The 13,184-nt window shown below is 35.7% G+C and overlaps 1 protein-coding gene across 4 annotated transcripts in view; it reads left to right on the forward strand.

Annotated features, from left to right (window-relative positions):
* Positions 1-13,184, forward strand: part of PHIP (pleckstrin homology domain interacting protein) — a 126,689-nt gene that overhangs the window by 71,934 nt on the left and 41,571 nt on the right. For 3 of the 4 annotated variants that reach the window (XM_057528081.1, XM_057528078.1, XM_057528080.1), the window contains exons 18-21: positions 1,713-1,850; positions 2,621-2,804; positions 6,328-6,445; positions 11,678-11,818. In XM_057528081.1, the coding sequence (XP_057384064.1) occupies positions 1,713-1,850; positions 2,621-2,804; positions 6,328-6,445; positions 11,678-11,818 (581 nt within the window). The remainder of the gene's footprint in view (positions 1-1,712; positions 1,851-2,620; positions 2,805-6,327; positions 6,446-11,677; positions 11,819-13,184) is intronic. The other variant, XM_057528079.1, reaches the window with a different exon arrangement.

The raw sequence follows: 13,184 nt of genomic DNA on the forward strand, positions 1-13,184 counted from the left end.
TATACCAGGAAATAGGCATCCATAGGCATTTTAATTTTTACCTCTGTTCACTTTTTACCACTTTCTAGCTTTGTGACCTTGGTCAAGTTATTTTATCTCATTGAATTTTAGTTTTCTCTTATGAAATGAAATAACCTTATGTGCTTAATACACGTAATTTCCTCTTTTCTTATACCTTCATACTACTACTACTTCATTTCAGAATATACTTTGTATCTTACTAACCCACTCTAAAAGTCTGATCTCACCGAGTCCTTGCTTACATTCCCACACACCCGATATTAATTGCTGTTTTCTCTCCTCTTGTGGCAATGCCTTTCATATATCTCATAACATACATTTTCTTATTTGTTCAGCAGGATTGAGCATCTTTATATGCCTAACATTGTTCTAGATTTAGAATTAGAATATTAAGATGGATAAGAAAATTCATGCTTTTGAAGAACTAAGTAGTGGGCTTCCTTTCTATATTGGGCTGAGTACTAAGGTATGTACACAGTCGGACCTCCGTATTCCTGGATTCAGCATCTGTGGAGTCAACCAACCCGTATAGAAGATATTCGGGAAGAAAACTCCAGAAAGTTCCAAAAAGCTAAACTTGAATTTGCTACTTGCAGGGAACTATTTACATAGCATTTACATTGTATTTACAATTTACATAGCATTTCATTGTATTAGGTGTTTCAGGGGTAGTCTGGAAAGATTTCATGTAGGAAATATGGAGATGCCATTTCTCTTGGTGCTTGAAGGATGTTAGCATTTATCACATTTGTACTTGAAGTGGTCAAAAGCTCCAAAGCATAAAGGTGTATATCCTATTACGAGAGTAAAAGAGTCAGGTAGTCTCATATCACTGGTGTGGGTGAGAATTGATGTTGGAAAAGCAGGATGGGTTCAAATACACCAAGTTCCTCCCTACTTCAGAGCTTTTGTACCAGCTCTTACCTTCTGTCCAGAGTGTATTCTAGCTCTTCACATGAGTGACTAATTCTTCTTTTTCTTCAAGTCTCACTCAAATGCTTCCTTTTCAAAGTGGGCTTCTTTGACTTTTCTGACTCACCATAGGTAGTTCCCATTTCTCTCCTTCCCCATTTTCTCTATCTCATCACCTTCTTTATGTTGACAACATTTTTTCACAATCTGCATTTGTGTGTGGGTTTATCATTCAGTTTCCCCATTAGAATGTTAGCTCCCTGATGGTCAGGGACCGTGATGTATCTTATTCACCACTGGATCCTCAGTTTTTTGGCGTAGTTCCTAACACATAATGGGCACTCAAGAATTGGTTGAATGAAGCAGTAAAGCTTTTTGAGAAAGTGGGTAATCAGATTTGCCTTTTTTAAAAGAAGATCTAAGATGAAATCCTTCTTTTGCCACTTACTAGATATATGACTTTGAATAGTTATTTTGATTTTCTTATCCATAAAGTGGAATTAATAATACCTGTGGGATTGTGGTATTGTAATGATTATGTGAGTACCTGAATCATGGTAAACACTAAGTAAAAGTTATGTCATCATCATCATCATTATTTTTAATGAAGATTGAAGGGGGCATGTTTCCTTTTTTTTTTTTTCTCTCTCTCTCCCATCATTCATAGTTGCTCATTTTAGGTCTTACTCAAGCAGAATTTATGTTTAATCCTGGACTCAAAGTGAGGTTGATAAGTAATATGGTTTGAAGTATCCTTAGCATTTTTGTGGTTTACATAGGACTGAACCAAGTTTTAAGTCAGCAAGCAAACCAGGAGATCAGCCCACTGGACAGTATGATTCAAAGACTGCAACAGGAGCAAGACCTGAGACGTTCTGGTGAAGCAGGTATCAGTAATACCAGCCGTTTAAGTAGAGGTAAGCAGTGATTCTTAAGTGAAATATTTAAAAAACTGAAGCAGTCTAAACCTACAGCAGTAGAGAAGTGATTAAACAAATATGGTAAATCCATTATATGAAATATTAGGCTGCCAAAATGATCATGTTTTTGAAGAGTATTTAATGACCTAAAAAAATATTCTTAATATAAGGTTTCAAACTATGGACAATGAGTTTTTTAATGTGTATATTCTTCCAAATTTCCTATAATAAACGTGAATAACTTAGAAACATGTTAAAAATAAATTTATTCAATTATTTATGGAATACATTCAAAGCCACATTCTCAAACATCTCACCATCCTTGTTGTTGTATATTATTAAACTTTAGAGAAAATTTAAAGCAAATTTATGAACCATAAATGTCCTTGGGTTTGTGTCTGTTTTTGCTTCTTATATAGTTTTCCCAAAAATACACAGTGGGCAATTTTTTTTAAGTAATATTGGGTTTTACATCTTTGGAGCTTAACAGTCCATAGTCATGATTCATTAACTTATCTAGTCAACTGAATAACCACGTTCTGTTTTCATTAAGCTTTTGCTTGTGGTTTAGCTCCTAATTTGGTGATGTGATTATTTGCCACAGCACTGTGAAGTTTCATGTGGAAGATAGTATGGATTTTTTCCCCCTGGGGTGTGTGTGTGTGTGCGTGTGTGTGTGTGTGTGTGTGTGTGTGTTCCTGTCAGAAGCTAATGGAGAAGTGTCTCTAAATAGAACTTACTGTATTAATTTTAATTTTTTCACTTAGGCTCTACAAGTTCTACCTCAGAGGTTCATTCACCACCTAATGTAGGACTAAGGCGTAGTGGTCAAATCGAAGGTGTACGGCAAATGCATAGTAATGCACCAAGAAGTGAAATAGCCACAGAGCGGGATCTTGTAGCTTGGAGTCGAAGGGTGGTAGTACCTGAGCTATCAGCTGGTGTAGCCAGGTAAGGAAGGGGAATTATGAATTGTTAGGTACCACAGTTGTTTGTATTCATTTTGAATTACAGTCTTCAGAGTGCCTTTTTAGCTCTAATTTGTTTTAAATTTATCTGCAGAGCTAATGTTTTAAACTCTTCATGACTCTGGAGAAAAGTTAAATTTCAGTATATGTCCCTTTCTGGGATGATTCATATAAATGTTATGGGGGGAGTGTTAAGGTGAATGGGGGGGGATTATAAATTTGGCTTGAACAAATATGAGATTTTACTGAGTAGCATATTTAAATCTTAGTTTGTCTTGTTTAACTGTATCTTAAAACACATTCATAGTTTGTTATAATTTAGTTTTTTATGGATTTTACTAGTCATTCACACCACATCATTCAGAGGCATAGTGAAAATACATTATATTATTTATTGGTAATAGATTATATAAGTATTTTTAAATAATTCTTTTTTATACTTAAAAGTATACATATGTAAATTTAAAAGTATTGATTTTATGTAATCCTATTCTCAAGGTCATTGCTATGAGGGACGTTTATATCCAATTCCTTTTGATTCTTTATTAACGAAATACTCATGAATGAGGTCCATATGAGCCCCAACTAATACTGACTATATATTATAATACTGTACTATAATAAAAAACATAGGAAGATCAAATTTGATTTTAGGATTTCCTAGTTCTTAAAAGATAAGAGTAATTATATAATTAAAAATATTTGTAATCTGAATATTTATATATATTATGCTTTTTTGATTGGACAACACCCAAATTTGTGTTAGGTTTTAGGATTATACACCTAAAGCTTGAATTTGAACCATAACTTTATCTGATGACAAATACACCCAGATGTTCTTAATAAAAAATTAACTCTCTTAGTATATTTTTAGCTGCGTTCCTGTCTACTTTTTAATTCTAATGTTAAGGTTTGAAGAGGGTGCAATAAATAATACCCATCATTTTAAAAATAGTTCTGAAGGAGTAAAAAATAACACAAAAGAGTAAGACAGGAAATGAGAATATTTTATTATTCCTACGGCTGTGAAGAACATGACTTTTATCTGCATGAATGTGCGCTTCCTAATACTGAACCCCAGCGAAAGGTACCACTGGGCCACGGTATTTCTCCTCATGTGAGGCAGCTGGTTTGCCTCTTTAAAGTGCAGAGAAGAATGTATACATGGCAAACGGGGCATAGAACTGGGCCATGCTAAGCTGGATTTTCCTTCTAGAGCATCCTAATTAATTAGTTCACTCCTCCTACCCTAGAGAAGAATGAGTAAGGAGGTGAACAGAGTCCAGGAGTGGGTTGCTCGTTGGTGGTGGAGGTCCCTGCACACGGAACAGTGGGGAAGATTTGTTTCTCTCCAAATATTCGTCACCTTTTTATCTCTTTTTCTTTGAGCTTGACCATTGAGCATATGGTCCAGCGAGGCTGTGGCCATTACTTCAAAGGATATTCGGCCTTCCTGGAACTTTGCATTAAAATTAAATCCAATCCCATAGCCAACAAAGGATTAATATCTATTATATATAAAGAACTCTCAAAACTCAGCAGTAAACAAAGCAATCCAGTTAGAAAATTGGGCAAAAGCTATGAACAGACATTTCATCAAAGAGTACATACAGATGGCAAATAAGCACATGAAAAGATACTCAGCATCATTAGCCATTAGTGAAATGCAAATTAAAACTTCAGTGCAATAATCTTTGTACCTATCAGAATGGCTGAAATACAGTGACAGCACCAAATGCTGGGAAGGGTGTGGAGAAACTGGATCCCTCCACGCACTGCTGGTGGGGATGTAAAATGGTGCAGCCACTCCAGAAAGCAGTTTGGCATTTTTTTCTTAAAACCTAAACGTAAGACTATCATACGATCCATTGATTGCACTGTTTGGGGATTTATCCCAAAGAAATTAAACTTATTTTCACACAAAAACCTGTACGCAAATGTATAGCAGCTTTATTCGTAATAGCCAAAACCTAGAAGCAACCCAGATGTCCTTCAGTGGGTGTATGATTAAACAAACTATGGTATATCCACACCACAGACTAAGACTGCATTAAACAGGAACAGCCTGTTGATACACAACTTGATTGAATCTTCAGGGAATTATGGTGAGCAACCAATCTCAAAGGTTATGTATTAATCCATTTATGGACTACTCTTGAAATGACAAAAGTATAGAGATGGAAAACAGATTAGTGGTTGCTAGACATTGTGGGGAGGAAGGGCTGAGGAGGAGGAGAAAAAGGTGGATATGATCATTAAAAGGGCACCGCAAGGGATCTTTGTGGTAATGGAAATGTTCTTTCTGTATCTTCACTGGGGCAATGGATACACAGATGTACACATGTGATAAACTTGGAGAGAACCAAATACACACACAAACACAGACACATGAGTGGAAGTAAAACTGGGGAGTTCTGAATATCAGTGGGTTGTATCAATATCCAGATCCGGGTTATGATGTTGTACTGTAGTTTTGCAAGATATTACCATTGGGGGAAGCTAGGTAAATGATACAAGGAACCTCTTTGTATTATTTCTTAGAACTGTATGTGAACCTACAGTTATCTCAATAAAAAAGTTTAATTAAAAAAAAATTTAAGAACAAACAAAATTAAATCCAAGGGCATTCTTTTCACAAGATTCAAGTTCACTCATTTCCATTCAGAATCATGACCAGCCACATTAGAGATTCTGCAATTAAGTATGAAATGACAACATTAATATACCCAAGTAATAAAATATCAATATTATAGAGCTCTTCCAGGTTCGAATTTTAACTCCCTTCCAACTGTGATATCTCCAGGGAAAAATTAAAGTTCAAAGATTAAATACCCTTCCAGTTCAAAAACCTTAAAGTTTTAAGGAATTAAAATTTTTTAAGAATTGTGTTGTCCTTGTGAGTTCAGGTTCCATGAAATTAAAGTTCACAGTTAATGTTCCTCAAAACTTCTGTTGCTCAAATTCAGCTTCATACCTGGATAGAGTTGAAGTTTTTTCAGCGGCTGAAGCCTGACCTGCCTTTCACTGGAGAGAATGTAGTTCTTTCAGGGCTTCGGGAGTTAATGTTAGTTCTACCTCAAGGGTCTGTTGTGCCGTATTTTTTTTTTAATTCCAGCTATCTGTACGGCACCTAAGATTATCGCAGCATAAGCCCAACCCTGACATAATTTTTGAAGAATAAATAAATTCTGTTTTTAATCCTTGGAGCAGTTACCTTAGGAGTAACTGTGTTCCCAGATCCTAAAACTTTATTTGCCTAATACTGTAGTAGAAACATAGTATCTAGTTCAAGTGGACAGAGTCTGTCTTTCCAGTATGCCAGTCATTTAATGCTCAATGTCCAGAGCTCACAATCTATGAAATAAAACTCAGAAATCTTTATCACATGCCTCATCTGAAAAGAAGGCATCAGGAGTAACATCCCCTCTCTGATACCTAACATTCCCTTTGGGGAGAAATCAGTTATAAACATTATAGATTATATGTGGCTTTTAATTCTCTTTCAGTAGGCAAGAAGAATGGAGAACTGCAAAGGGAGAAGAAGAAATAAAGACTTACAGATCAGAAGAGAAAAGAAAACACTTCACAGTTCCAAAAGAGAATAAAATGCCCACTGTCTCAAAGGTAAATAGTAATTACTTTAATGTTTAATATTTGCTTCATAAGTATAGTGACCATTTTAAGGCCTTTTTGTAATTAAAGATGTTAGCATTGTAGACAGGATATTTAACTAGTGAAATAAAGTTAACATAGCTAATTCTCGATTATCTTTGGATTATCTTTAAATCTTTAACATTACATTTCCTACTTTCTAGCATACCTTTCCCCCAAATGCCAATTGTAATATGCCTGTTAAATCTAATAAATTATACCTTAAGCCTAAGCAAGATCTTTTTTTTAGTTCTGCCATTGGTGGCACACTGTAAAACAGTGTTCTGGTTTTGTTTTTTGTCCTACACTTTTTTTTTTTTTTTTTTTTTTTTACTGTTTTTGCACCTATTTGTTATTGCAGGTAATTAAGTCAGCTATGCTGCTATAAATAATAGTTCTCATTTTCTCCATTAAGATAGGTAAATTGTCCCTACTAGTTTACCCTGTTGGTTTGTCTGTCATCCTACTCTGGAAAAACTTTTCAGTCCAGTGGATTTCAATTGGTTATGCCCTAATCTGGGAGAGATACGTACTTAACCTTCTTGCGTGTCAAGGGTTGACTGCTCTCTAGACCCAGCTTTGTGCTCCTTCCTCTTATTTGAGTTCCTCAGACCTTCTAAAGTAGTTTCCTTTATTACAGCTCCCTCTTTCTGTTTTGTGACTCTTTGAAGGACTCAAGTAGTCCTTTGCTATTATTTTATGTTTTCCTTTACTAAGGGTATCATACCTTGGCATCAGTAGGACCCTACACTGCTACAGTTTCTGTTAGTATAATCTGAAATAATCTTTTCTTTTTTAGGTTTTTGTTGTTGTTGTTGTTGTTGGTTTTTTTCATGGTGGCTGGAAAGCATACCCTTTTTTTGGTATCCTTTGCTCTGAATCCAAGGATGTGGAGACATAATTCATATAATGATTGTGAGCTTGTATTGCTACCACTTTTATGGATGGAATATGGTAATATCTGTAAAAATTAAAAGGATATGCTTATCTTTTAATCCAGTAGTGGTACTTCGAAGACTATTTTTTTAGAAAGAAAAGAATTGATGTGAATGTATACATGTGTGTGTGCATGCAGATATTTGTAGTGTCTCTGGTGCAAAAACTGGAATAACTTTAGTGTTTATTGGTGGACGAAAGGTAGGATGTCATGACATATATATACCCATGGAATACTATACAGCTTTTTAAAGAAATGAGTTAGAGCTCACTCCATTGCCTTGGAGAAACGTTCATGATGTATTTGTTAAGTGAAAAAGAACAAGTGGGAAAGTAGTGTTTATAACATGACCTCATTTTTGTTTTTCAAATTTTATGAGACTGGAGAAAGGTTTGAAAGCACCTCCTATTGATAATCACAGATGTACAAGTTACGAGATGCTACCTTTCATCTCAGAGTTGCATTATTTTTTTCCTCTAATAGTAGAGGGTACTAACTGTGCAGGGGGGTTGTATAAATTAATACAAAAAAACTGTTTAGAAAGCAGTTATAAAGTTGATTTTTGACAATAGGTTTGGTCCCCAAATTACAGTGCCTTAAATTTACTTAATTTCTCTTACATATTTATTTATTCCCCTTGAGGGAAATGTATTTCTCTCTGATTAAAAGCCTCGGTAGGTGGTCAAGATCTGGTTTGATGCCCTCTGTGTTGAGAACTGAAGTCCTTTAAATATTTCTGATTCTCTTGTGTGTGAATTTGACTTCATGCCCCAGGATGTCAGCATTTTCATATAAGGCTGCAGGATGGAAGATCATGTCAGTGAGGAAGGTGCAGAGGGTACATATGCTCTCCTGAGGAAGGTTTTTCGAAGTTGTTCTGCAACATTGTGCCAGATACCCCATTGGCCAGAATTTAGTCACATGAAATTCTGGCAATGAAAATTTCATTTTCTGTGCAAGAAGCGGGGAACAGATGTTGGTTGACAACCAGCTTTTTCTTATGCATTATATATTAAGGCATTAAAAACATGTTCTTTGACTTGGAATTTATTCTAATGAAATGCAAAATTGTGGATAAAGCTTTACAAAATGAAACAAAAAGCAGTTTTTAATGAAATAGATTTGCGTAGATAAATAATATTTAAATGAAAGAAGCAAGATCCATTACATTCTTAACAATAAATTACTCAAAGCTTATGAGATTATAGTTGAATATTATTTCCTTTTTTACACCTTTTACATATTTTCCCAAATTTTTGCAAAATTACAGAACCCTTCAGTAATTCTTGTAGAGAGAATCTGTGTGGAGTAAATCTTGTATCCTTGTATGTGAAAATGTATTTTATTTCACTTGGCTTTTACAAGTTAACAGCCCCAGCAAGAGTAGAGGTAAAGTGCAGGGAAGAAGTGACAAGACTGTGGGGAGGGAACTGGAGAGTGGAGGTGATGGAGAGACAGAGACTGGTTGAACTCAGGTTTGCAGTATTATAGGTCTTGAGGTACACAGCCCCATCCCCCCATACACATACAGAATCTTTTTTAGGAGACAGGGCAAGTTTTCTTTTTCCCTCCCTTCCCAAGTGCCACCCAATACACTTGTGAAACCAGAGCCAAACATATTCAGATACTCAACACAGCATATTATTCTGAGAGAGATAAGAGAGGATATTGGAAACATGATGTAGCAGCAAGCTGTTTTGGAGAGGGTTCTGTTGGAGGAATTGGGATGAAACATCTTGTCTTTGAAATGGAGAACTCAATGGATGGGTTGAATAGAGGAATACAAAACACTGAAAAATAAGTTAACAAGCTGGAATGTCAAGTTGAAGAACTCTTCAGAATGCATCAACAAGGGATAAAATGATGGAGAGAGTGAGGGAAATGTGAAAAACATGTATGTGTATGTTTATGTCATGTGTATATTGTATACACACATGTATACACACATATATGCACAGAGAGATTAGAAGTACATAATAAAAACAAAAAAAGCTTTATTTGGTAAGAGTCTTCAAAGAAGAAGAAATATACAGAGGGAGAAAAGAGTTGGAAAAATGATCCAGAATTTCCTAGAATTAATCTCTAGCTGAGCAAATGCATGGGGTGCCAACTAGAATAAGGAAGAAAATAATACAAAATTAAATTTAAAACCTCAATTAAGCACATTATAGTGAGATTTGAAAATATCTAAAACAGAATATTCTGAAAGTTTCTGGAGAGAAAAAGGGAATCCCATGAACTTGAACTTGACTAATATTAGACTTTCTGTTTGTTGTTGACAAAATGGATTCCACCGAGCACCCTACAGCCAGAAGAGTTAAGAGGAAATTAAAGAATCAACACCTACATTAGGGAAGCTGTCTGCAACCCCAAGACAGTAGTGCTTATGCTGATTTCTTACTGGAATGGTGACAACATGCTGGAGCCAAGTGCTAACATGCCTTGGTTCAGGGGATGGAAAGTCCCCTGTAAAGATGGCAGTGCCAGTGGAACCATGCGGCCGAAAGCTCTGAATGGCATCCTGCCACCCACTTGTCTAATGGACAAGCCCTTGGTGCCTGCCTCTCCAGGTAGTATGGGTACTGTCCCTGTGGGCCAGTTGCAGACTGGGGTTCTCAAATCTGGCATGTGATCACCTTTGCTCAGTCGTCATTACAACTGAAGTTTAAAAAAAAAAACAGTCTGTTGAAGTGTGCGTGAAGCCTTGGGTGAAGCTCTTCTGAGACAATGTAGACCTCAGTGTCAAGAGCGTGTCTGTCAGAGCTGCTCGCCATAATAGCTTTGTGCTTCCTGACAGCAAAAATAAGCCATGAATGATGGAAGCAGCCAGCATCACAGCTCAAATGATTATCCTGAGCCATCCAAGCTAAGTCAGTGCTGGCTACGCACCCGTGCTGGATTGTACCACAGCTCAGCTCACGCAGCTTGCAAGGTTGCTGACCTGAAGGAGAAGATTGGTCACTGTTCTGGGAAGGGGCTTCTGGAAGATGGCCTCAAATTCTTGAAAGGTGGTGGTGCTGCCTGCCACTGTTGATAGGTTCCTGGCAAGCCCCCTTGTGTGTTGAGAGCTCCTCTGACTGTCGCTTTGCTGTTCGTGACGTGAGACAGACAGTTGCTATCGGTGTCATCAGATCAGTGGACAAGAAGGCATCTGGAGCTGGCAAGGTCACCACGTCTGCCCAGAAAGCTCAGAGGGCTAAATGAATATTATTGCCAGTACCGGGCACCCCAGTCTTAACCAGTGGGGGAAGAACTGTCTCAGGACTGTTTCTCGATCAGCCATTTAAGCTGAATAGTAAAAGACTGATTGATAACAATGCGTCATAAAACCTTAAAGAAATGGAGAATGTTTTGTGGACCATTTGATTTTCTGTATGTGGCAGTTTTAACTTAATAGTTTTTAAATCAGTACGTTTTAATGGAAACAACTTGACCAGAAATCTGTCACAGAATTTTGAGATCCATTAAGACAAAGTTAATGAGAAGAGAAAAAAAAAAAGTGAGGATATAACTATAGGTTCAAAGGACTGAGAATATAACTAATAGGTTCAAAATTATTTTCTGCCCACACTTTAAAGATAGTGTTCCTTTTTCTTATTGTATGATTTATTGCATGATATGTTGTATGTATAAGTCTGATGTCAGTCTCTTTTTTCGAAGGTAGTTTTTAGTATTTTGCTTCTATTTTTTTATATTCACAAGTTGGGTTTTTTTCAGCTGTAAATTCTTGTGTTGAGTTCTTTTCATCTCTGTAACCATGTTGGACTTTAAGTTATTTTGATCAGTCTTAGTTGTTTTCTCATCTGCTGCAGAAGACTTTTTTCTCACATTTGCCTGCAGCAGAAGAGAGAGCTAGTCACCTGGTATCCAAGTCTCATAGTGATTGGTTAGCTTTGTGATCACCATTTTGTTTTCTAGTTTGCCTCTGCCTTATTATATATGCCTCACAGTCTGTGGTCCTCGTTCTTACATCTGTTCTATAGGTTTGGGGTGCATACAGGAGAGTTCAGTGTTAGGCTTAGTCTGTTACTATGAATCCTCATCAGAAAAAAAAGTTTTTATAACCTATCAATCAGCAAGTGAATTTCAACATATCATAAACCTGTGTTTTAACTTAATGTTAAAATATTTGAGCTGGTACTATAGTCTAGTCTACTTATGGGATATCTTAAATATGAATGGGTTTTTTATCATTAAAAAATACAACTTTTAAAGTAAAAGGCGTTCTTTAAGCATACTCTAAATAAATTTAATTTACTTTTTTCCAGAATCATACTCATGAACATTTCCTGGATCTTGGAGAATCCAAAAAGCAGCAAGCAAACCAACACAATTATCGTACGAGATCTGCATTGGAAGAGACTCCCAGACCTTCAGAAGAGATAGAAAATGGCACTAGTTCTTCAGATGTGAGAGCTCAGCACACTCATAGATTTCTGTTTTCATTTTTACTTGTTTTTTTTAATGTAACTTTTATTCTTTGCATTCATTGTTATATTTATAGATGTAGCTCAAACATGGTTTGTCTAGGTCTTAAAATGATAGTGATAGTTGAAGGACCGTAGTGTGTGTTCTGGGCGTGGCACAGATATTCATAACCTCAAGTCCACAAAACAAATGCATGTGAATTAATTATTCCCATTTTGAGGGCTCTGAAGTTCAAAGATGTTTAGATTACACATTTACCGAACTATTAAATGGTAGAGCAGGGATTAAACCCATGTTCCTTTCACTCCAAAGCCAGGTTTTTGAAATGGTACCATGAAACTCTAGTCTGTAACTATAACTGATCAGTAGACATTTGACAGTTTTGGTTAGTTTTTAATCTCTGTACCAATTTATAGCTTTCTCAATGTAAATTTTTAAAATATTCCTTATGTATAATTATTTCCATAAATATCATTGTCCCTACTAAATTATATATTCTTTCAGCAAAGGGAATCCATTTGCAGTCACAAATCAGTCTTATTTAGCAATTACAATGGTCTTCCTTCCCCTGTCCCACTTGCCCTATTACCCCTTCACTCACAGTTAAGTCAGAGACTCTATGGTCTGAGATGTTGACAGCTACACATTTTTGAAGTCATGTTACGTTTTGCAGTGGTAGACATGTATGGGGATTCTCCACATATATTCTCTATGGACAGGGCAATATTAGCACAAACCGAGAGTATTCTAACCATAATTTAAAAGTTAGTCTCCAGTGTTTTCAGGTCCTTGTATGGCCAGAACAAAATGATACGTTCAATCTGGCAAAAAAGATAAAATATACTTATTATATAAACTTGACACATAACAATTTAATACGCCACAGAATGTAAAATATATGTGTGCTATTTATTTGCATTATAAAATATTTCTTTATTTTTGAAAGATTTATAGTATTATTCCTCCTTTAAATATTAAGTTTCTATAAAATTTTAAAAATATTAATTCAGCTCAAAATGTATTTCCAGGTACATCTGTTACATAAGAAAATTCTACTAATTCTTTGATTTGTCTTCAAAACTAATTTGTTTATGCCTTATATTTGTAGAGGAGAATAATAAGAAAAGAATATCACCTTTGGCACAATATATTAGTTAAAAATGAAAGAATCCTGGGTTTTTGGTTCAAATAATTTGTACTTCCATATAGTACCTTTTTATTTTGTATTTAGAATGTAGAATTATGTTTCTGTTCTCCCCCTTTAAAGAATTAATATACTAAGAGTGGGAATAATCAGATCACTTGTTCAGATTTTTTTTTTCAGTTATATTGAGCAAAGATTAAATT

Source organism: Balaenoptera acutorostrata, chromosome 14 (assembly GCF_949987535.1).
Source record: "Balaenoptera acutorostrata chromosome 14, mBalAcu1.1, whole genome shotgun sequence".
In the NCBI taxonomy this organism is placed as follows: Eukaryota; Metazoa; Chordata; class Mammalia; order Artiodactyla; family Balaenopteridae; genus Balaenoptera; species Balaenoptera acutorostrata.